The 21,604-nt window shown below is 46.0% G+C and overlaps 1 protein-coding gene across 9 annotated transcripts in view; it reads left to right on the top strand.

Moving 5' to 3' along the window:
- Positions 1-1,738: 1,738 nt before the first annotated feature.
- Positions 1,739-21,604, top strand: part of nedd4l (NEDD4 like E3 ubiquitin protein ligase) — a 39,980-nt gene continuing 20,114 nt past the window's right edge. For 3 of the 9 annotated variants that reach the window (XM_076043755.1, XM_076043753.1, XM_076043752.1), the window contains exons 1-4: positions 13,766-14,971; positions 18,834-18,869; positions 19,647-19,697; positions 21,333-21,394. In XM_076043755.1, coding sequence (XP_075899870.1) covers positions 13,895-14,971; positions 18,834-18,869; positions 19,647-19,697; positions 21,333-21,394 — 1,226 coding nt within the window. In that variant the 5' untranslated portion in view covers positions 13,766-13,894. Of the gene's footprint in view, positions 2,097-3,888; positions 3,963-7,094; positions 7,177-9,155; positions 9,318-9,543; positions 9,583-9,947; positions 10,002-13,762; positions 14,972-18,833; positions 18,870-19,646; positions 19,698-21,332; positions 21,395-21,604 lie in introns of those variants that run through there. The other 6 variants (XM_076043761.1, XM_076043759.1, XM_076043758.1 and 3 more) reach the window with 5 other exon arrangements.

Genomic DNA, 21,604 nt, shown 5'->3' with positions numbered 1-21,604 from the left:
TCTGCTTCCTATTGTTTCTTTGGTCACTCAGCCAGTCAGCCAGTCCCGCTGCTCTGTTACTCGAGTGTATCGACTCCTCCGACCTTTAGTGAGACAGCAACAATGCCCACTCTCCCATTCTGCCCTTTTCCTTTCTTGCCAAGATACCTAATGTATACAACAATATGAGTAACTACATATGAAATACAGCACTGTCAAATACATTTGTAATTAATCTCTGTAGGTTCATGTTTTCTATTCAGAGAAGAAGCTCTATGCACCATATATGAATAACATCCAAATGATCTGAAGGGTCACCAATTGAAATGCCTTTATTCACGTCTGCAGCTATTGATGATGGTGTCAATTCAAATTGAGACACTTGCGATGTCAAAGTGCACCATGGCTTTGACAAAACAGTAACACGGGAACTGTCTGCCTGCCCCCGCCCCAGCTCTACTTTGAAGCAATAACGTTACATAATAAGGCCATCTGCTCTCCACATTGATTTAAAGTCAAAACGCTGCAATGTGGCCACTTTGAAAAGGCATTTTAAACCCGAACTGGGGTCACATCCGAAACGTTCAGCAAATTAACGCGCTAAAAATAGGGACATCGATTTACGTTGTCTTTGAAACGTTTGGAAAGTGGGGGACGGCCCACAGTGTCCATTACATGCACTTGATTCATGTGTTGATATAGTTGTGTTGATAAGCACCAGGAGTGAAGCACCTCCTCGGCAGACCAGTTCAGAAAAAATATTTTCGTTTTGCTGTGTGACAGACGCTCTTGAACTCTTGAAATATTCGTGACTGATATAATCAGCAGTGACTGACAGTAAACTCTCATCCTTGCTACATACTGACACCTAGCGGCACATTTCAAAACTGATTGGTACAAACCTTTCTGTCAGACGAGAATGAATAAGATGAAAAAAAGGAATAAAGTTTTTAATCATATTTGATAATCAGAAAATGGTTACTATTACTTCTTTAACTTCGAGTTCTGCATGTGAATGCCTGGGAAATTCTTGTATTTAATGAGTTAAATAGACGTCTAGAGGGCAGTATAGGACAGATGATGCTGAAGGAACGAAACATTACATTCTGTTGAATGTGAATTTGCATTGAGCCCAGACCTTGGGAACGAAGAAGAAGAAGAAGAAGAAAAAAAAGCAGTTTGAAGCTATTGTCTGGAAAAATGCATTTAACTTTATTGTGTCATACAATTAGTCGTAAAACATCGTGTGGCAGTTGGGACATCGCATTTATTGACCTCACAAAGATGCATCAACACGAACTAGAAGAAAAAACAACATTTTTCCCACGGTAACTGTCAGCCGACCTAAATTCTCGATACGGATCAAAGGTTGCCTGTGATTGGCCAAATGACAAACTCCGCCTACCATAAGAGGCGCTCACGGGCATGCTCTCCTGAATTATTTCTGTAATATGACGGAGCACGTTCAAGATACAATTTTACTAGAAATACGGGTTATAATTATTATACAGACGTCTGCAAAAATGTTAAGCTCGTCAACTTTTGTTTTCTTGCAACGTGCAGCCCCCCACACACACCCTAAAAGCGAGGGGAAAAAAAACAGATACAGGACACAAGTCACATCACGCCCACTGCCCAAGTAATTGGCTGACGGGGATCTAACAGGAATTTACAACGCACTTGATTGGCTACTGTCTAAAGCAATCACTTGTATCCACCACCGGATTGGCTGTATGGTTAGTAGGAAGTCGAGTGTCAAACGTTTGGGGCGATAATCCCAGAGTTGACAAAAACGATCTGTCTGTCTTGGAACATTTAGGACAGAGTTTGTTTGTATTTTTTTTTTTTTTTAACTAACAGGTTGGATCTTGAACGGACCACGCCGACAAGGATTTACGCTCTCGGGCCAGCGAAGCAGACGCCATTGCCGAAGCCGAGGACTTGGTCTCACCGATTGACTTCGCGACCACCGCACGGCAGAAAGAGGAAAGTGGGACTTTATTGTTCAAAGCTAGCTAGCTAGCTTTGCCGAACGGCTTGTTTTTGTGGGTGTAGCGTGGACTGCAGGCTATATGGCTGCGACTTACGAGCCAATATATGGACTGTCAGAAGACGAGGTAAATATTTATCTTGCATAACATATCCTATGAACTACCCAAATGATACTTCCCCAGAAAAGCGTTTCAGCCAGGGCTGGCTATTCCAAATGTCTATGATTCCGAACGTTAGCGTGTACTTTAGCTAACTGAACGGTCAAGCACATTACAACATTCCGTAGTAACATTCTTTGCTGTCAATTTAATTGCCCACTGCTTGCTTGTGCAGACAGACTCCTTGATTATCAGTTGCGTTCCCAACAGTTTGCCATCAGATTATTGAAATGTCGCTGTGCATTCTAAGCTTGCAAGCTCACTTACATCGACGTGGTAACTGGTGTGTTCGTGTGTGTGCCCATTGATGCTATTTGGTAGCTCTGAAGAAAATCTCTTGAATGTTTGGGCGGATGGGGTGGACGGCGATCTCCCCTTTAAGAGCACACGAGATAGGTGTTGCACTGGCGACTGCCGTCGATGTTGCCGTACACTGTTGGCGCTGAACTCCGTGCCGCCTTTGACTTTCAAACATAGGTTGCATCAATAATAGTGTAGTTCAAACGTACGCGAGCAAGTGCTGTTTTGCATGGCCGTGCGATTGTCACGAGTCACCACGGAGGGACAAACAAAACGATTTGCCTGCACCCGAGCAGCTGCAATATCAGACAACTGGCCATCAGACATCACCGACGCAGGCGCAAATAGTACGGCTCGGCAGTGTTTTGAATGATCCATCGGGATGACTAAAAATAATAATTGCATATGTCCGCTCAGAGACCCAGAAAAATAATATGGGCGTGACAGATTGTGTTGAGTTTGTCCTCGACTTACACCAGCGGGTTGTACTGTAACCGCTCCTCCAGGATACTGCAAAGTTATGTATTACTTTATTGCCGCAGATGCGATCAACATTTGCCATACAATTTAAAAGGTTCATTTCTGAAATTTAGTTTTGTTGTGGTATTAGGAGATGTTGCATATGGCAGGCATTTTGAAACGCTAATACCCGTGGAACAGCCTTGCTCATCCAAAACATTGCATTGCTTCTCGGAAAGCCCGTTTAGCCCTCTGTTTACAACCTTCTTGGAAAGGGCTGCCGTTTAGCTTCCTGTTATAGCTGATGGTTTGACCTTCCACATGTTTGGAAGGAGATAAAAACTAGGCAGCTGAGAAGACGTCTATAAAGGGGAGAGCTGGCACCTGGCTCGGGGTGTTGTCGCGAAGCCGGGTGAGGGATCAGGGCCCTTTGTGACATCATAAAAGTAATTTCCACAACTGCATGCTTGACTAGTAACACAAGCTTTCTCACATCCGGGGAGTTCATTGACAGACAAGAGATGCGTTTTGTGAGCAAACGGTGCTTCCTAGCTTTGTTTTGCACCGCTTGTCAGTCATTACAGGAGAGCTTGTGTGCATGTAACAGGATTCCGCTCACTGCAAAAACGAGGGACGTGACCAAGTGTCGGCTAGTTATTGTTTAACAGTTAATAACATAGATTACCTGCCGTGACCTGGTATGAATAAAGACTTGAGTGATGTTTTCAGCTGTTGATAACTTAAAAATTTGCGCATCCCATGGCATGTTTTCAAACACTGACTTTTGATTGTGGCAGTGGCCTGAGATAAGTGCCACGGTTACCTGCACCAACCTAACCACTCCTTCATTCTGCGCATTCTTTTGCTTTTGCAACGATTCACCTCACGACATTTGGAAATATTTTTCTTGCACATTTGTCGTCACTCGTGCCAAAAATGTTCACGCCTCATGTGAGTTCAACAAGCACACTAAAATCTTTATTTTGTGTCTTTTCTCCAGCATGAAACGAGAGTGCTGCGGGTTAAGGTGATTGCAGGAATTGATCTTGCCAAGAAAGACATCATTGGAGCGAGGTGAGTGAGCATCACGCCTTTCCCTTAAAAAAAAAAAAGACACATGCTGCTTGTCTTGTTTGCTTGGGTTTAGAAGCTTCTGATCTCCTTTTGTCTTGACATCCTGCTCGAGTGCGTCATATTCAACCTTGGATCCTCGTTTCCTGCCTTCTTTTCACTTTCTGACCTTTAACTCCAATCGCTAATCAATGATTAGCCACTAGCCTCTCCTGTGCTCCTCATATTCCAGTCCTCAACAGTGTTCCCAGATAGAGGCATTTGACTAATAATTACACGTACCACAGCACCTCCTGTCATGACCAAGTACAACTTAAACCTTTGAGTCACATAGCGGGGGTGCACTCTGTGCAGGTCCTGTGCACTCTGACCCGCTTTCACCATGTGTGAACATGCAATGAAATGCGTCCCGCTGCGATCGCAGCCTATGTGCAACATTGCGTAATATCCCCTGTACAGAGTTGCACATGAAGTCTGTCTCATGTTATTTTATTGCACAGCTTAGCCTCGCAACGTCTGCCATCTGAATTTTAATGACCCTTTTCTCTGTTAGTACTGTACAAGGACACTGTGAGCAATTAGTGATGAATGATTGAAAGCAAGTGACCATCAGCCGCTCGCGATAGTTTTGCAAGTCTGCACCATAATAGTCTTGCTGAAGTGCATGGTAAAAACCTATAAAGAAACTTGCATAATATCAGTTTTTTGTTCAGGAACCTAAGTGACCTGAAATGATACAATACAATAAAGTTGGTACAATAAAATTATCTAAACAGCCCAATGTGAACCCAGTGGTCCTATTGTCACTGTCTGTGCCCCTCTTTCTGCCTCAAGTACGTGCTTGTCTGAATCAGACATTGTCAGACAAAGAGCCTGTCAAGTGTAGCGCCGTCCACATGCCAGCCAGGGTGCATGTGTTCATATCCTGACGCCCTGCGGGCAGTGCAGCTTCACCCGGTTCGAGACAGAGATGTGAGGGAGAAATCCTGAATGAGAGCAGGATGTGTGTGGCCTCTGTGGCCACAGCAGACAGCGCTGACTCGGCAGTCTGTCACCTCCTGAGATGCTCATGCAGCCAGAAGACTTGCTCTTTCTCCCCGTCTGGGTCCAAGGCTGTTCCTCTTGCTGTTATATTCCCCTGTGTTCCATTGTGCTCTGCTCTAAATGAAACCCTCCCTAGATTCAGTTTCTTGTTGTTGTTGTTGTTCCTGTAGACCCGTTGATACAAACACACAGAACTCGTTCAAGTATTCTGAGCTCCCATTCCAATCCAGCCGACTGGCTTCTCTTTCATCCTCTGTGCTGACCTGAAGTAGCCCGTCTCCCCAAGGATGTTATTCTGTTGATGAAAAGGAGGAGACAAGAAGGAGTTCCAGTGTAGTCTAAATACAGAAGGGCCATTGTTTTCTTGGTCGCAGAACCATAGAAAACACACAATTTGCCAGTGTGCGTTCCTGGGAGTCATTAATTAGCAATCAAACAACAGCAGCTATGCTCAGAATGTCTTGAAAATATAATTCTGTTTCTTCTGCCTCTTGCCTTGCTTCCCCTGTAAAATCAATGCAAAGCTGTGTTCAGCCGTCAGGCTAAATCGGACTTAGGGCACACGCATGGTGGAATATTATGGAGCTTCAAATCCCCCAGAAACTACTGGCGTCAAAAAAAGAAAGGTGGTTCTTTTCTTCAAACAGAATTTTTGAAATGCAAATCAGGTTTTTAGCCCCCGCTTCACCGTCTAGCAACTAAAAATTCTGTTAGTTTACGGCGTGAGGAACTGCGACAAACATCACAAAAAAAGCAGGGCAGCTATTCTTAGTGTTTCAGGACTTGCAGGAGAAGAATAAAAAAAATCTTGACCGCTGTGACAGTGGTGATTGATGGCTTTTTCGCTGTCATAAAATATATGTTGGAAATTTGAGGACGCAAGATCACAAATTGAATTAGCAGAATTCAATGTGTTATCTGTGGGTGTTTCCACGCCCCTTCTGACATCGCAATAGGGCCAATCGCCATAAATATGAGTAGTAGCGCACACTTTCAACACAGGCAGTAAAGGATGGACTTCCATTCACAAACTAGAGGCACATATTTTTGATTTAGCTTCCATGAAAGCACCCTGTGATAAAAGACGGTGATTGAGAAAAATGTCCACTGTGACCAGACACACAAAGTTTTGGTGATTTTTTTTTAAATTTTATTTTTTTACTTAACTTGGGCGGGGGTGGTGGTGGTGGGGGGCTACAACCTGACACGGTACCCTGTGTTCCCGGCTGGGACTGAGATCAGGAGAGTAATTGGTCTGTGTATTGAACAGTCCGGCTCTGCCTCTCCATCCTCCACGTCGCTGGAGAGTTCCACCCCGTCCGCACCCTCAAATAGTCCAATCGGCCATTTAAAAATAGCACAATTACACACAGTTTTCCATGTATGTGTTTTTTTTTTTTTTTTTTTGCTCACCTTGTTGCTCACCTCGAGACGCTGTGCAATTTCTATTTTTAGCGCCCGGCTCTGTCAATAAGACGGCACACCCTTATCTCGCAATACCCAAATGTATGCAGTTTTTTTTTGTTATCTGCTGGAGTGTTCAGGACAGAATCAGGTTGTAGCTATTGTGCGACGCTTTTGTGCTGTTAGAGTGAGGGTTTGGCAAACGGTTCTGCTGCCGAAAGACACGACCAGCACGATGTGTTGAAAGTAATAATGGTAGCGTCCCTTTCTGGTGCTTACATCGGATTCTGTGATTCAATTTTAAGACTTCAAGGTGTTTGTATTTCATGTTGCCGTCTTATTATCTCTGGAGGAAAACTACACTACTAATTTAATGTGTTGATATTGTACTGCTCTTTTTCCGTAACAAAGAGTTTTAATGAAAATGCTCTCGTGCTCTCTACGATGACCACAATAAATTAATTGGGGAAAGACTTGTTTGTGTGAAAGAGTTATATGTGTGAGTTTAAAACCTTTTTTTATTTTAATTGCTGTTAAGCACCTTGAGTTGCATGTCATTGTATGAAAGGTGCTATGCAGATAAAAGTTGATTGATTGATTGATTGAAAACGTCTTGTCGCAGATTTCCGAACTACGCAGTGCTCAGACAACTTTTCTAATCTTTGAAACCTGTTTTGTTTTGTGCAGCGATCCCTACGTCAAGCTTTCCCTTTATGTTGCGGACGAAAACAAAGAACTTGCCTTAGTCCAAACAAAAACCATCAAAAAGGTACGTCCTGAGGGGAGGGGGAGTGGCACTGTGTTTACAGCATAATGGTGTGTGTGTGTGTGTGTGTGTGTGTGTGTGTGTGTGTGTGTGTGTGTGTGTGTGTGTGTGTGTGTGTGTGTGTGTGTGTGTGTGTGTGTCGTCTAGACCCGTGTTCACACGTTTTGTATTCCTGATTGGCCTCTTCCGTCACGTTTAATCTCCTCCCACCAGTGAAAGAGCAGCTACTTAAGTGGAGCTTCAATTAGTCGCCTTCACAGTCGCGTCTTAATCCCGCCCCTCGTGACTAAACGACTTTTCGGTGAAAACCGAGACCGTCGGATCATCTGGAGGGCAGAAACCACCGCTGGCGAAGTCGACGACAGCGGCGGTGTTTCTGTGGGAAGCGGTGGTTTCCTGGTCGTTATCAGGATGTTTGTGGACTCGCCCAAACATTGGCGCAGACAAAATAAACCCCTGAATTACTACCGACAATAAGTCAACAGCCCCATTCGCCGGCTTCTGCAGTCTGTCTGGCCGTCATTTCTGGTCTGTGATTGTACATTTCATCTGCAATGAAGACATATGGGCAAATATCGTAGTGAGGCGATCAGTGAGGTGGATATAATGTCCGGGCGATCTATGTGGAACACAGGGGGTCTCGTGGGGCCAGCTGTGTTATTCCCCCCCACGGAATGAGAGGGGAAAACTCCCACAGCAGGGGGAGCTCTTACTTTCTATTAGTTTAAACTCCTTTTCGGTGATGTGTTAATTCAATATCTGTTGCGTACATTTACTGCGGGCACTTCTCACCTTTTTGAGTGAATCTAATTTTTTTTAACCGAAAAAATCTTCAAAAGTATTGTTCAGAAAAATTGCGCGCTGCCTTGCTTTGCTTTTCAAGAACGCTCCATATGACTGCACCCCGACACTCCCCTTCTCTTGCCTTCCTTCAAGAAGCTACACGTAGCTGCCAGCCAACCCTCAGCTGGAGTCGGCAGGCACAAGCCTCCATGCAGGCAGACATATGCTGCCAGTGGCCATGCTTGCTTTATTGGATATAAATAGCCGACAATGCACTGCTATGTGGAGCAGAAACGGAGGCATTGCTGCCCGGCTTTTCAATGGGCTTGATGCGACTTCAAATGAGGACACCTTTTGAAGACGCCTTTGTCGCTGCGGTCACGAGGGAGGCTCGTGGCGAGATGCCATTAAATATGATGAAAATATTAAGGAAATAAATGAAAAAAACCTCAGTGCTTAGGTAGGCTGATGCCAGATCGTAATAATGATAATTTTGAAAAATGTTTGGCAGAGTTTAAAGGCGAGACGTTTTACAATATGAACATTTTCAGGTTTTAGCTTCCTGCTAATACTGATGCTCTGTTGTTCCCCAAATGTTGAAGGAGGCAAACCCAATAAGCAAAAAACAAAACAAAACAAAACAAAACAGGGCGGGCATGCAGCGGGACTAGGTGTATCGTGTATTCATATCGTTGCCCTTTGTGACATCACAAAGATGTTGATTCCTAGAGCTGCCAGTTTTAGCACAGAGCAAGCAAAAGAAGTAAAGGATGGATTTTGGGAGGATTTCAGTGAGAAGATGAAGTATTATCATTGGAATCATCAGTTGAAGGACTTTGCACAATAATGGAACTTTAAGGAAAATAATGTACACCAAAGTCTCAGTATTGGTATTTATACCGATTGTATTAAGGGTCCGAAAAAGGCTGTATAAAGATTAAAGGATCTAAAAACAAGGCATTCGTTTGTATAAAGTTCCCAGAATTATTTGACCATGGTGCTACTTGGTGTTTATTTCCTCTGGTTTCCAACCAACCGAGGGCAGAGGGTTCATTTATAATTCGGCTGTATCAGCAGCCGCTTTAACGCAGATGCTATTTTATGGCAGCTGTAAAAATGGCCCAAAGTGTTTATTAATCAGGGTCACCTGCGAAATTAAGACACGGTTGGCGTTTGAGTGTTTCAATCACCATAGGAATTTTAATGACGTATCACGTAGCTCTCAGTCCAATAAAGTAGAGGATGTGCGAGGTTGATGAGGGCGACGGCGCGTCCACGCGCCCGAGCTGACGCACCCAGAAAGTGTGTGTTCGTCCGGGGACTAACGCCAATCACCCAGACGTGCTAGAGCCACGAACGGCGTAAGAGGATCACTGACGCACACCGGCGAGCCACTTTCTCACTGTGGCCGTCTTCTCTCACTATGAGTTGGATGGGTTTCATACATCTGTTGTGTGTGTGTGTGTGTGTGTGTGTGTGTGTGTGTGTGTGTGTGTGTGTGTGTGTGTGTGTGTGTGTGTGTGTGTGTGTGTGTGTGTGTGTGTGTGTGTGTGTTTTTATTAATCTCTCCATGACTCTGTGTTTCAGACCCTCAATCCCAAATGGAACGAGGAGTTTTTTTTCAGAGTGAGTTCACCGTTTCACATTTCTCTTTGTCCGTCCTTCCTGAGCTACAGTAAGAAGTCTTATTGGTCCAGGGTGCAGGAGTTAATATTTGATTAACCCGACTGCCGAGTCACAACTGTTAACAAACTCGATATCACTCATTCTGGCCTACTAACTCCCACGGCCTTTCGATATCTTTGTCAAACTGGGTCCCTGAAGATTAGAGATTATGTAACGTCTTCAAATGATATTAACATTTGAGAATGATGCCGTTATTCAAGCAAAAACAGTCAGTCAGTTGCTCATAGATATTTGTATTCATACATAAAAGCATTCAGTGACTAATCCCTGCCACCATCACCCCCCCGTTCTGGCTCCCAACGCAGGTGTGTCCGCAGAATCACAGGCTGCTCTTCGAGGTGTTTGATGAAAACAGATTGGTAAGTTGTCACCGTCACCCCGTACATCACCTCTGTCGTTGCCACCACCGCCTCTGATGATGATTTGTCATTTCTGATTTTTGTCACGACTTTCAGCAGTTGCTTAATTGTCACCCACAGGAGCACCCCCCCACACTTTTTCTTTTATATGCATTTTCTGTCACTTAAATGAATGGCTTGCTTTTACACCCATTTGTTCACGTTTTTAAATCGGCATCCCTGCTTTTGTAAACGAGCCAGGTGGAAAAAAAGTGTCATGTAATGGAATTGTCCTGCTTTCATCATTACGAAACTGTCCATACCATAGTCAGATAACCACCTTGTAGTGAACTGTATGGCACGCTTAATGTTTGTCAGAAAAATATTTCAATCTGCACGTTTGTACGAGAAGTAAGTAAGTGAGTAAGAAAAAAGTGGATTTTCTTTTGAGACCCGTTTTTCCCCACAACCCCTCTATCGTGTCATCGCTCTATTTTAACGCTCTTGTCTGCCACCGGCTGCTACATTCCTCTTATGCTAAATTTCTCAGACTTCCCCCTGCAGACGAGAACACTAGCTTCCTTGATTTGCGAAGTTGAGCCTGCAGTGGACCCTCGGTTGCCATGGCTACTGGTTTCAAACGTCCTCTCATTCTACATTGCGTGCGGCAATTAAAAACAGCAGACGTAAGGATCTGTAATCATTTTGCTCATTTGAGGTAATATTTGAGGGGCGGGGCGGGCGGCGGGGGGGACTAGTCAGTGGCGCAGCCGTCATGTGGACAAACTGGATGGTTTCCTGTGCGACTTCTCCCCATCTCCCATGTCGGCGTCTTGAGATGGGAAGCCCCGGTAAAAACAAACAGCGGATGCAGCCCGGCTTGACACAAGTGCTCCCGGCTCGGACAAGGCACGTTCTGTCTGGGTCTCGCAGGTTCAGGGCTACTGCTTTTGGTGCACCGACGTGGGTGGCATGAGAGTTTTCAGTCCGTTGCCGTATCTCTCTGGAACAGCACGCTCCGCTCTTATCCGGATGAACTAATTAAATTTAGTACAATCTTCGTGATCTGATAGTCGCGGAAGTTTAATCTGCAAATTTCTCAGCGCGTATAAATCTGCGCGTTCGTTTGGATGATACGGGAGAGGACAGCGGAGACGGTCTCCAGCCCCCCCACTCGTCCTCTCCTTGTATGTCTGGGAAGATGCTTCCCCCCCCTCCAGAGTTCAGTGGATGCCAGGGCAGCTCCTCCACCACCGGGTCATTTATTCCTTTGTTGGGCTCTCCTGCGACCATTAGCTTTCATGGTTTATTTATCAGATGAAAAATGCATTCAGTTTGTGCGGCAGAAAAGTACAAAAGACCGCGGCTGTGCTTTTCGGCCCTGGACGGAGGCTAATTCGACAACACAATATAGGGGAGCCGAGACTTGACATTTACCATGACGCGCGGGGAAGGAAAGGCTGGCACTTTGTTTGAAGAAGGCATGTTATGTCACTCAGCGAGTTGGGCTTGCTGCCATCGGACCTCACATCGGTATTTTGTTTCTGTTATGTGGACCAATCTCCACAGCAGCCCTCTCTCTCTCTCTCTCTCTCTCTCTCTCTCTCTCTCTCTCTCTCTCTCTCTCTGTCACACACACACACACACACACACACACACACACACACACACACACACACACACACACACACACACATTTATTGACTGCGTCTAACACTGTAGGCAGTGTCTCATCACTTGTATGCTTGCCAAGCCACCATTTCTTCTTGCACTACACTTCTTTCCTCAGGCCTCCATCAATACTTGCCCGTCTTCTCTGTGACCTTTTGTCGATATTGTAGAACTTTCATTCTTTCATTTTTTTTTGTTTTGTTTTTTTGTTGCTGCAGCGGCCTGGACGTCGGCTGGTTTGCGCGTCTTACTTTTGTGAAACCAAAAGCTGATAAACAGAGGGCCAAACTGGTTCGTTGTGTTTTTTTTGTAAAGTAATTTGAAGACCACACTTTTGCTAAATCGGTTCTGTCAGTATTCTACACGGAAAGAGGCTTTATTTGTTGTGACGACACATCGAGGGAGGAGATGTTGGTGTTCGCCTCTGCCAAGCTATATCGGCACATAATTGATTCGACATAAATCTAGCAAAACATCCACTCCAACGGCGCCACTCAGCCTACACAGTTTACCTTGACAAAACCGTTTTCACGCTCTTTTTGTTATTGTACAGTAGAACCTACAGTTCAAGTAGGCGAACCTACACCTACAGTGCGAGCTGTGTGACCAATTGTAAATCAGGACGCGGTAGCGTGTAGCAGCCGCGCCACGTTTAAGAAATGTGTAATGGGACATGTTGGGTTAAATGGCCCTAAAGAGGCAGCGGGCACGGATACAGGAAGTGCGGGCTGGTGGAAGTAGTGTATACACGGCCAGGGCGAACATGCAGCGCAACATGCCAAATATAGAAAATCAATTTGTAGTGGGTGATAATTTGTTTGTGGACAGCGGCTGGAAATAAAGGAATGTGTAGGAAAATCCTGCTGTTTTTCTCCGGCTGCTGCTCTGATAAATCGCAGTCCACCTTGCACTCTCGAGGTGGAAAGTCCGAGTTAGACTTTCTTAAAGATTGCGAGATAGTCGCTGTTTTTCAGTTGTGCAGATATGAATCAAAGCCGAGTGGTTGCCTGGCTGCATTTTTTTTTTCTTTCCAAAAGAGATACAGACCATAAAACCAGACAGCCAGTCTTGAGCTGTGTATGGGAGACATCATTGTCTATTCCGTTTGAAGAGGACTTGGGTATCTTCCTCCTGAGACCACTGGGCTGTTGGCCTTATCAAAGCTGCAATCTGTCATATATTCCACTCTGTGCGCTGTGGCTCCCTCCTTTTTTTTTTTTTTTTTGAAGTTCCATTTTTAGTAACAGCTCCCCTGAATGCTCCATTTTTTAATGTTTTAAACCTTCAAGTGATAGAATGAAAAAAAAAAAAAAAGTCAGTAAAAAGTCCTTTGCAGCCCCGTCGGCATCGCTAGTCTAAAAAGGAGGCACATGTCTTGTTTTGGATTTGTATGTGAGGTATGAAACTTTCATTTCCTTTTCCCCAAAGGAACTCCTGCATTATTTTTGATTATTCTTTTTTTTTTCTCTTAAAGATTTACTTTTCCAGGAAAACAAACTGATGCGATATAGCTTGAACCTTTGTGTGTGTCTGCGTGTAAGAGAGAAGTAGTGGGAAATCTCAGAAATAAGAATGTAGCCCAATCAACTTTGAAAATGGCAGCGTGGACAATCGGAAGAACTGCGTAAACAAAGGAAGGCACGTGGTCTGTGGGACGTGTTTGGGGGCGGCCAGATGGCACTTGAGGGCAGCAGGGAGTTGCACTCGAAGTTGGTGGGGGGCATTTGCAGTCACATGACTGACGAGCAACCCCCTGTCACCTCGGAAACCAGGAGCGCCAACCGCTCTTATCCAATCATGTAAGGAATGCTGGCTGTCACTGGGCTCAGGCTATTTCTGCTGTGTGTCGCTAGTGCTCAGTGGTGCTCAAAGTCTGGCTGCACTAGGATTCTTTTTCTTTTCTTTTTTTTCCTTTTCCCCTTCACGCTCTCTCTTCGTTCTCCCGTCTTCCTCTCTGCTTTTTTTTTTTTTTTAATGCTAAGTATACAGTTCTCAGTCCTTTCGGGGTAGCACTCGGGTCCTGGAAAGTTGTGGAAGAGACGCTGGGAGATTGGACCTGGAAGGGGAGGGGAGTGTGGGGTGGATGAGAGTGTAGGGGGGAAAAAAAGGGGGGAGAGAGGGTTAGTCATCCAGCCAGTCAAAGGAGAGAAGTAAGCGACTCTTGAGAGACGGAGACAGGAGGGTGAAGAGAGAAGCGGTCAGAGAAGGAACGTGAGCGGGAGCCGGGGCGACGCGAGGTGAAAATGGCACAACGTCTGCGCCTGTACTTTGGCTCAGGCCGCAGCAACACGGCACCTGAGATCCTGGAAGGAGACGCCGAGGACCAGCAGGGGGACGACGACATCATCGCGTTCCTCCGCGCGCGGCCGCCTTCGGCGGCGAGGCCTTATCAGGATCCACCGGCGCAGAGCGCCTCGGCGAGGGCTTTGGCTCCACGGCCGGAGACCTTGCTCAAGCGCAGCTCCTCCATGTTCATACCGCAGCTCTCCGCCTACTCGGACCCGCGGCCCACCAAGAGCTCCTCCATGCACATCTCCCTACAGCGCGCGAGTGCTTTGAATAACGGAGACGCCTGCGGGTGCCCTGACGATGTCCCGCCGCCCTGCTACTCGCCTCCAGGACCGGCACCCGCCTATGCAGAAGTCCAGACGGATCAAGACGGTCTTCAGCATCCGCCTCCTCCGTACTGCAGCCAAGACTCCTTGAATTCGCAGGCTTTTCTGACGGAGCCCAACCTTCCCAACCGCAGGGTCTTCAGCATCGGTTCCAACGGTCACACGCTGTGTAGCGTCGGCCCGCCCGGTATCAACCTCGGCGGGATCTGCATCCAGAGAACCCCGTCCGAGGGCTCCGACGTCCAGCATTTCAGAATATTCCCCCACGGCGGCACCGGCTGGTCCGTCCAGCAGCCGAGCGTGGTGGACCGATGCTCGGTGGTCAATGGTGGACCACAGAGAGTCGTCTTCCAGGTCCAGCAAAATCCAAGCCAGGACCTGGAAGGATGCCCGGATGTTAACGTCGCCAGCCCGAGAGGAAGGCACGGGGCAGTGAACTACCCCAGGATTCGAATGGAGAGAAGCTCGTCTCACCAAAGGATGCCGTTGGACGGTCAACAGCAGAAAAATGGTGCGTACAGCGAGGACCTAGAGGAGAGCCGTCCGGACCTGGACGGACAGAGGGTGGAGGGAAGAAGCAGATCCAACAGCTGTACTTTCAAAATAAGCCGGAATGCCTCCGGAAGGCAGCCTCAGTTCAAGATATACTTCACCCCGAGGGCCGGTGAGGATCAGGACGTGAGCCTTGACGACGAACCGTCAAAGGTAAATGATTACTACTGTGGTCTGGTGTTGGAGTGGAGTCCGTCAGTGACGTTTAGTCATCACATTTAGTTTAGTTGTTGAGACATTTCATAGAGAATTGACGATAAACAGTCAAGTTTAGAATTCTAAGTTGATTATGATGTTCTTCCGCTCAATGTATGTCTAAAGTGGAGGCTCTATAATAGTGCGAACAGAGCACGGCTGCATTCTGAGAAGCGTACAGTGCCGACATGGTTGCCGAGCTAAATCACTTTTACTGGCTTCCTTTTACCTTCCAACGCAGGCATTTGATATTTTACACACTCCCGGTCAGTCAGTCCTGGAAGGAAAACACAATCAGGAACTGGCTCCCTTGCTCCCCACGCACTTGCGTCTTGTGTTTCACAGAAATGTGACACTTAAGTTTGGTAATACCCTTAACTCCTGCCAGTGCTCTTTGAGAGTTGCCTGCTTCTATCTTTAGTCCGTTTCGAGTGTGCTTGTTGATTTTGAGGGCACGCCGTCTTCTTTGGCCGTCGGGCAGTATGGATCCGTATCGTTGCAGCTGCCTTTTGCGTAATTAAGACCCGAGATGTTGTTATGGCCCAGGCGGTGATCACCAAGTTGAACCCTGAAGCTGGAAGGCTTTGATGTTGCTGTCTGATGTGCTTTCGCGATTGGCTCAAGCTTTGGAGGCTAAACAGTTGTTATTGGTGCGCGTTAAAAATCTCTGTCTCCTAAGTCAGCGCTCACAGGCCTCCTGAAGGGCTCTGCTTTCCTCAAATCTGGAAAATGGCTTGAGTATTTTGCGCATTTGGCACCTTATATCAGTTTTAGGGCCTTTGTCTAAAAAAGGATTGCAATACTTTCTGAAAAAGGATTTGCTGCCTGGAGTCTGCAAGGTTGTCTGGTGCCCAACTTTTTTTTTTTTTTTTTTTTGGCTAGAAAGCAAAGCACTGATGTTTGGAAGATGTTGAGAAAGAGAAATCTGCGAGGGTTTTATATTTTTTTGCTGTTCAGATTGAAGTTTTGTTTTTCTAACCTTCATGTACTGTCACGGGTCCTTGTGCTTGCTGTACTTAAGTGATAAACTACGGGACAGACCAAAGCCTCCTTGAAGATTTACTTCTGCTCAGTGATTGCTTTTTTTGGCTGGGAAAGACTAACACTCCTGCCGGTTACTCTATTTTTCTTCTAAACTCATCGCTAAGCAGCATTGCCAGTCCCAGAATGTGAAGATTTCTCTCCCCAGTTGTTTTTCCGAGTGTTTTGAAATTACACCGTTGACTGGCTGGCCTTAACAAATTCAGTTTCTTCCCTTTGCACCAGTAAATACATGCACACAAGAGTCGGCTTCTTCTCGGTTACGTTCCTAATTGGACTTCAGACTTTTATTTTGTTATTTAAACATTTGCAAACAATCCAGCCAAGAGCCACTCAAAATAAATTATTCCACTCGGAACACTCACAGATTTTTGACAACACAACTGCCATTCTAGAACGACACGTAAAAAAAAAACAGCAGATTTTTAGTGATGCCCTGCGTAAGGCTGTGACACACACACACACACACACACACACACACACACACACACACACACACACACACCTATTTTCCGTTTTCAACTACACATGGTGTTTTGTTACCGCAGGGCATCCTGCAACAAGGAACTCCCCGTTTAGACCGTAATGACAGGTCTTCCCCGACTGGTTGCCTGGAGTTGGAGTGCCCCCTTTATAAAGCGCTGCTCAAAGGAAGTGTGTGTGTGTGTGTGTGTGTGTGTGTGTGTGTGTGTGTGTGTGTGTGTGTGTGTGTGTGTGTGTGTGTGTGTGTGTGTGTGTGTGTGTGTGTGTGTGTGTGTGTGTGTGTGTCAGCTCGTCAATCTGCACACAGCTATGCCGGTGTGCCATAGCATCATGCAGCTCTGCCACGACATCCCTACTCACCCATCACAAGGGGTTCTTGCGGGCCAATTGGGTTTGCTATATTTACCTGGAGGCCTCGGTTATTCTGGCTCTCAGTTGCCTGACGAAGGGATTTGTATTGTCGGGGAAAAAAGAAAAGCTTTGATCCGTCTGAGTTGCACGGCATTGTAATCCTAATTGTCTGTCTCAGCGCACAGTCACCGCTGTCAAGTAGCTGAGGCTGCCTTTTCATCACGCTGCCAAGGCTGGACGCCTTCCCGGCTGCCCCATCATCACAAACGATCCTTTTCCTGTCACTTCATCAAGGCTGGAGGTTTAGCATAGCCACAGGTAGCAACTCCAGGAAACGCTGGCAGCTTTAGATCTGTTTGTCCTTGTCAAACCCTGAATGAATTCTAATTTACATCTTGCGTGCTAGCATTTAGGAAATTGCCATAATAACAATCAGTGTCCATGTACTATAAGGTCACTGCTGATTTGAATATTGTTTTTAAATGACTGTTCGAATTACGTCTGTCTGCATTTAAGGAGTTGATGAAATGTCACAATCTTCAACCGCCATCGAACAGTTCAGATCCGCATTAGAAGTTCACATTTCCCGTGTGCTGCCTCTTTAACCTCTCGGCCCTCCTCCCCTCACTTGGCACTCACCTCTGTGACTGTAACTCGGCCCTCCTGAGGCAGCTGCAGCTGCACTGTGACCCTTCAGTGACTCTGCAATTATACCCCACTGCATACACATACCTGCAGTTTGAAAACGCAGCTTTATTGTTTGGGTCTGAAAAAGAAGAATAACTAGCCATGTGTTCCAGTAAACACTTGCAATGTTTGTGGGTGTGTGTAGAATGGAGTACATGTGGATTCACAGGTGTCTGATTACTTGACTAGTTGCGCAGGATTTATATATTCTGCTCTCAGTTCTTCTGCCTGAATTCTTGGGCTTTTGCTTAAACTGGGACATTGTGGAACCGCTCAAGGACATGACTGGGCCGGAGCATTTTTCCGACCAATTGACTTTTTTTTTTCTTCTGCTGATGCACATGAAATGAGACCCCAATTATCAAATTACACTGTCAAATCAAGACGATATGCAGGGATCTGCCCATTGTGAGGCAGTCGAACTCATTTTTCCCGTATGACTGTCCGCACATGAGGGAAGCAATTTTCTTTCGGTCGCAATCAAGCTGTGCAAATAACTTCTGTTTTGTATCGATGCTCACGCAAAGGTGGAATAATCTACAGAAAACACTGGGGGGTTTATTTTGACATAGTCCTCAGCAAATGATGGTGGATTAAAGGGCTAATTCAAACAAAATGGCAATTTTACCCGTATACAATGATGTTGCCAGAGGCTCTGTTGACATTTCCTAATCCACATTCTTGCATTCTCAAAGGGAAGAATTTACGCCCAATGCAATACAATGGAAGTCTATGCAGTTAAACTGTAGAAGAACATCTAGACAAACTGTTTTACCCTTTGCTGTCATCTGAAGTGTCCAGTGCAGTGACTGTGGCAACATCCAGTTTTAAGTCCAATGCGGGTCAGATCGGACCGCAGAGTTTTCCGGCTTCTCGGAAAAACGGCACACTAGCAGTCGGCTCATTTTTATTTTTTCAATGGCTTCCATTGGGTGGAATTCTTTTCCCTCTGTGAAACTCCGGAATGGCCAAGAAGGTTAGAAAAAGTCACCAGGGCCTCCCCACAACTATAGGTGAGTTGCAAATTGGTGACGTTTCAGTATTATTTCAAATGCCCCTTTTAGTGTTTCATCGATCAACGTGTTTCGGTTCAACTGCTTTCAAACACACGGGCGAGTTTTCCCAAGTGCAGCGCATTGTTTTCCATTCATCCTCTTCCTGTCGAACCTCCTCCGCCTGCAAGCAAAAAAAACAACAAAAAACGTCATTGTCGGTTTGTGCCTGCCTGCCGTCTAAACCAGTTGTGTCCCACACACAGGCGTCTTCCAAGAACGGCCTTTTCCATCTCACACAGGTAATGACTGCCGCGCCCACTGCTGCCGCTGCCGCTGCTGCTGTGTGGCCCAAACATCCGCCAAATCTTCCCCGTCCTCTTTCCTCTCGGTCCGCATTCATTCCGACCAGGATGGACAAATTTTCCAGGCCTCCAATCCTCCATCCCTCCTCCTCGATTCTCCTCTGTTGTCGCCTCCGACCCGCTCCCTCCGTCCCTCTCTCTCTCTCTCTCTGAGTTGGCTTCAAATCTGGTGGCAGTGGATGTCATTTTCTCCTCACTGGGTTCTCGGGCGTCTCTCTTCTCCTGTGAAATGAAACCAAACGCTCGTCCAGAAATAAAACCCCTTCTCTCGCCTGAACCTCTCCGCCTTGGCACTTGTGAAATTCTAAACTGACACCGGCAAAGATGTAATGTAAAAATAATAGTAATAGTAAGCACAATTGCTTTTTTTTTTTTTTTGAAGTCAGAAAAAAAAAGTGTTGCAGGTGTCGATGACGTCGCCTGTGGTTTATTTCTGGATGGGTCTGCCGATCAGGTGGAAATGTTTGTCACAATCGGTCCACCCATGACAAATGAACATGTGAAAGTGTCTCTTGCTTCTGGTGCTCTGGCCAGTTCATCTCAACATTTTGTCTTTTTCCCTGCCGCTCTTCCCCCCGCTGGAATATTTGGTTTTCCCCATCCCGACACACTCAACAACTGATACTTCTAAAATTAAAACTGCTGAAGGTGACCCCCACCCTCCCTTTCTCTCTCTCTCTCTCCACCGTCCACACCCCTCCTCCCTCTTTCCAGACCAGAGATGATTTCCTGGGTCAGGTGGATGTTCCTCTCAGCCACTTGCCGGTAAGTTATCTCTGTTTGCGAGACCAGTCTGACTGTTTTGACACACTCAGCTATTTCTTATCTTTGAGCGAACAGGTTTTTTCCCCCACCTTCCTCAGCCTGATCAGCCTCTTTGGAAGGTCAGGCAAAGGTGTTTTGACTTGAGTGTGAGAAACTGCAAGCCTCACCAGTCGAATGTTGTGATCATACAGCAGACTCCTTGACTAGGCAAAGAAAAAATATCTTTCAAATCAGATTTACGCATTTACACATGCCACGTATCGCTCTGAATCAGCACCTCCTCCCTCAGCCAAGAGCTCTGCTGTCAGACTTGTTATGGCCCGTGTGTTTTTTAAAGTGCATCAACTAAAGGTGTCGGGGTCAGTGATTCATCAACCGTTGGGCTCCCGCAGGTCCTGGAAAGTGGTCGTGGTCAAAGAGTCAGATTGTACCGAGAGCCACCACTCGCGTCCATGATATCATCTCCCAGGGTTGTGAAGTCAATTTAGCCACTTAAAGTGACTCACGTTTGCTTTTCTTACTGTTCCTCTTTTTTTTTTTTTTTTATTGGTGTTGCTGTTGTTATTTGTTTTGTTTTTTTTTATTTTAACAAAAAGGTGAATATGAAATTAACTCTTAAAGGCCCATCATTGCGAAGGAAGGAAGGAAGTATCATAGAAACTAACGTATTTTTGCTTGCTAAGTTGCTTAATAATAAGCAGTTATATTTACATCAGGGGCAGGCCCAGTTGGAATGAGGCCATATTGCACTGCCACATCTGCTGCGTTCAAGTACATTAATAGCTCCAGGTTTGGATTTTTTTTTTTAATACCGACATCACAGCTGGTACAAGAAAGATGTGAGATCAAGTGGAACATCAGAAAACGGAGATTATTGTTTGGCATCGTTTGCAGTTGATATTAGATGGTTCTTAATCTTTTTATTTTATTTTATTTTATTTTAATATACAGCAAGAAGGTTGTGGGTTCGATTCCGGGGCCTGGGACCTTTCTGTGTGTAGTTTGCATGTTCTCACTGTGTCTGCGGGGGTTCTCTCTGGGTTCTCCGGCTTCCTCTCACACTGCCAAAACATGCATGTGAGGTGAATTGGAAACTCTAAATTGTCCGTAGGTGTGTGTGTGTGTGTGTGAGTGAGTGCGAATGGTTGTTTGTCTCTATGTGGCCCTGCGATGAACTGGCGACTTGCCCTGGGTGTCACCCTGCCTTCGCCCTATGACAGCTGGGAGAGGCTCCAGTAGACCCCCGTGACGCTGAGCTCAGGAGTAAGCTGTTATCGAAAATGGATGGTTGGATGTTATTTAATATTATTTTAAAACTGAAGTTTGGTAGGAACACTGATGTTATCGGAGACTGTATGCAGAGCAGCCGCTCTGCACTGGCGTGACCCCTGTGGCCAGCAGTGGGACGCTGCCATGAATTACAAAAGAGCCTTTTGCAGTTCAATATGAAACGGGAGAAGCTCCCTCTTGCATAATGGTGCTTGGATGTACTGGCACAGGATTCCAGGCGCGCTGTGAACTCATGACTCTGGTTTTCTGACTCTCCCATGTGTGCGTTTGCTCGTCGATTGATTGCTGTTGACGGACTCCCCCGCCCCTCCCCTTCCCCTCCTCCACCCCTCCTGTGTTTTGCAGACGGAGGACCCGGCCATGGAGCGTCCCTACACTTTCAAGGACTTCCTCCTGCGCCCCAGAAGGTCAGTTTCTGGATGGAGATGATGGCGAGATCAACGTCCAGCGTTTGAATTCACTCGCGCCGATTAACACGTAAAACAGACGCTGACATGTTGAACTCTTTGGGTTTTCAGTTCATTTGATTTGATTTGGTCGCTCGACCTCTGAAGGTGAAAAACCATCTGGTTTTTCTGGAAACTCCACCTGCGTTTGGAGGCATTTTCCACTCAAAT

The sequence above is a fragment of the Nelusetta ayraudi genome, unplaced genomic scaffold (assembly GCF_046127955.1).
Source record: "Nelusetta ayraudi isolate G7.1 ecotype Tasmania unplaced genomic scaffold, CSIRO-AGI_Nayr_v1 ptg000076l, whole genome shotgun sequence".
NCBI lineage: Eukaryota > Metazoa > Chordata > Actinopteri > Tetraodontiformes > Monacanthidae > Nelusetta > Nelusetta ayraudi.
The sequence above is the reverse complement of the archived record's forward strand: the minus strand, read 5'-3'. Positions and strand labels throughout refer to the sequence as shown.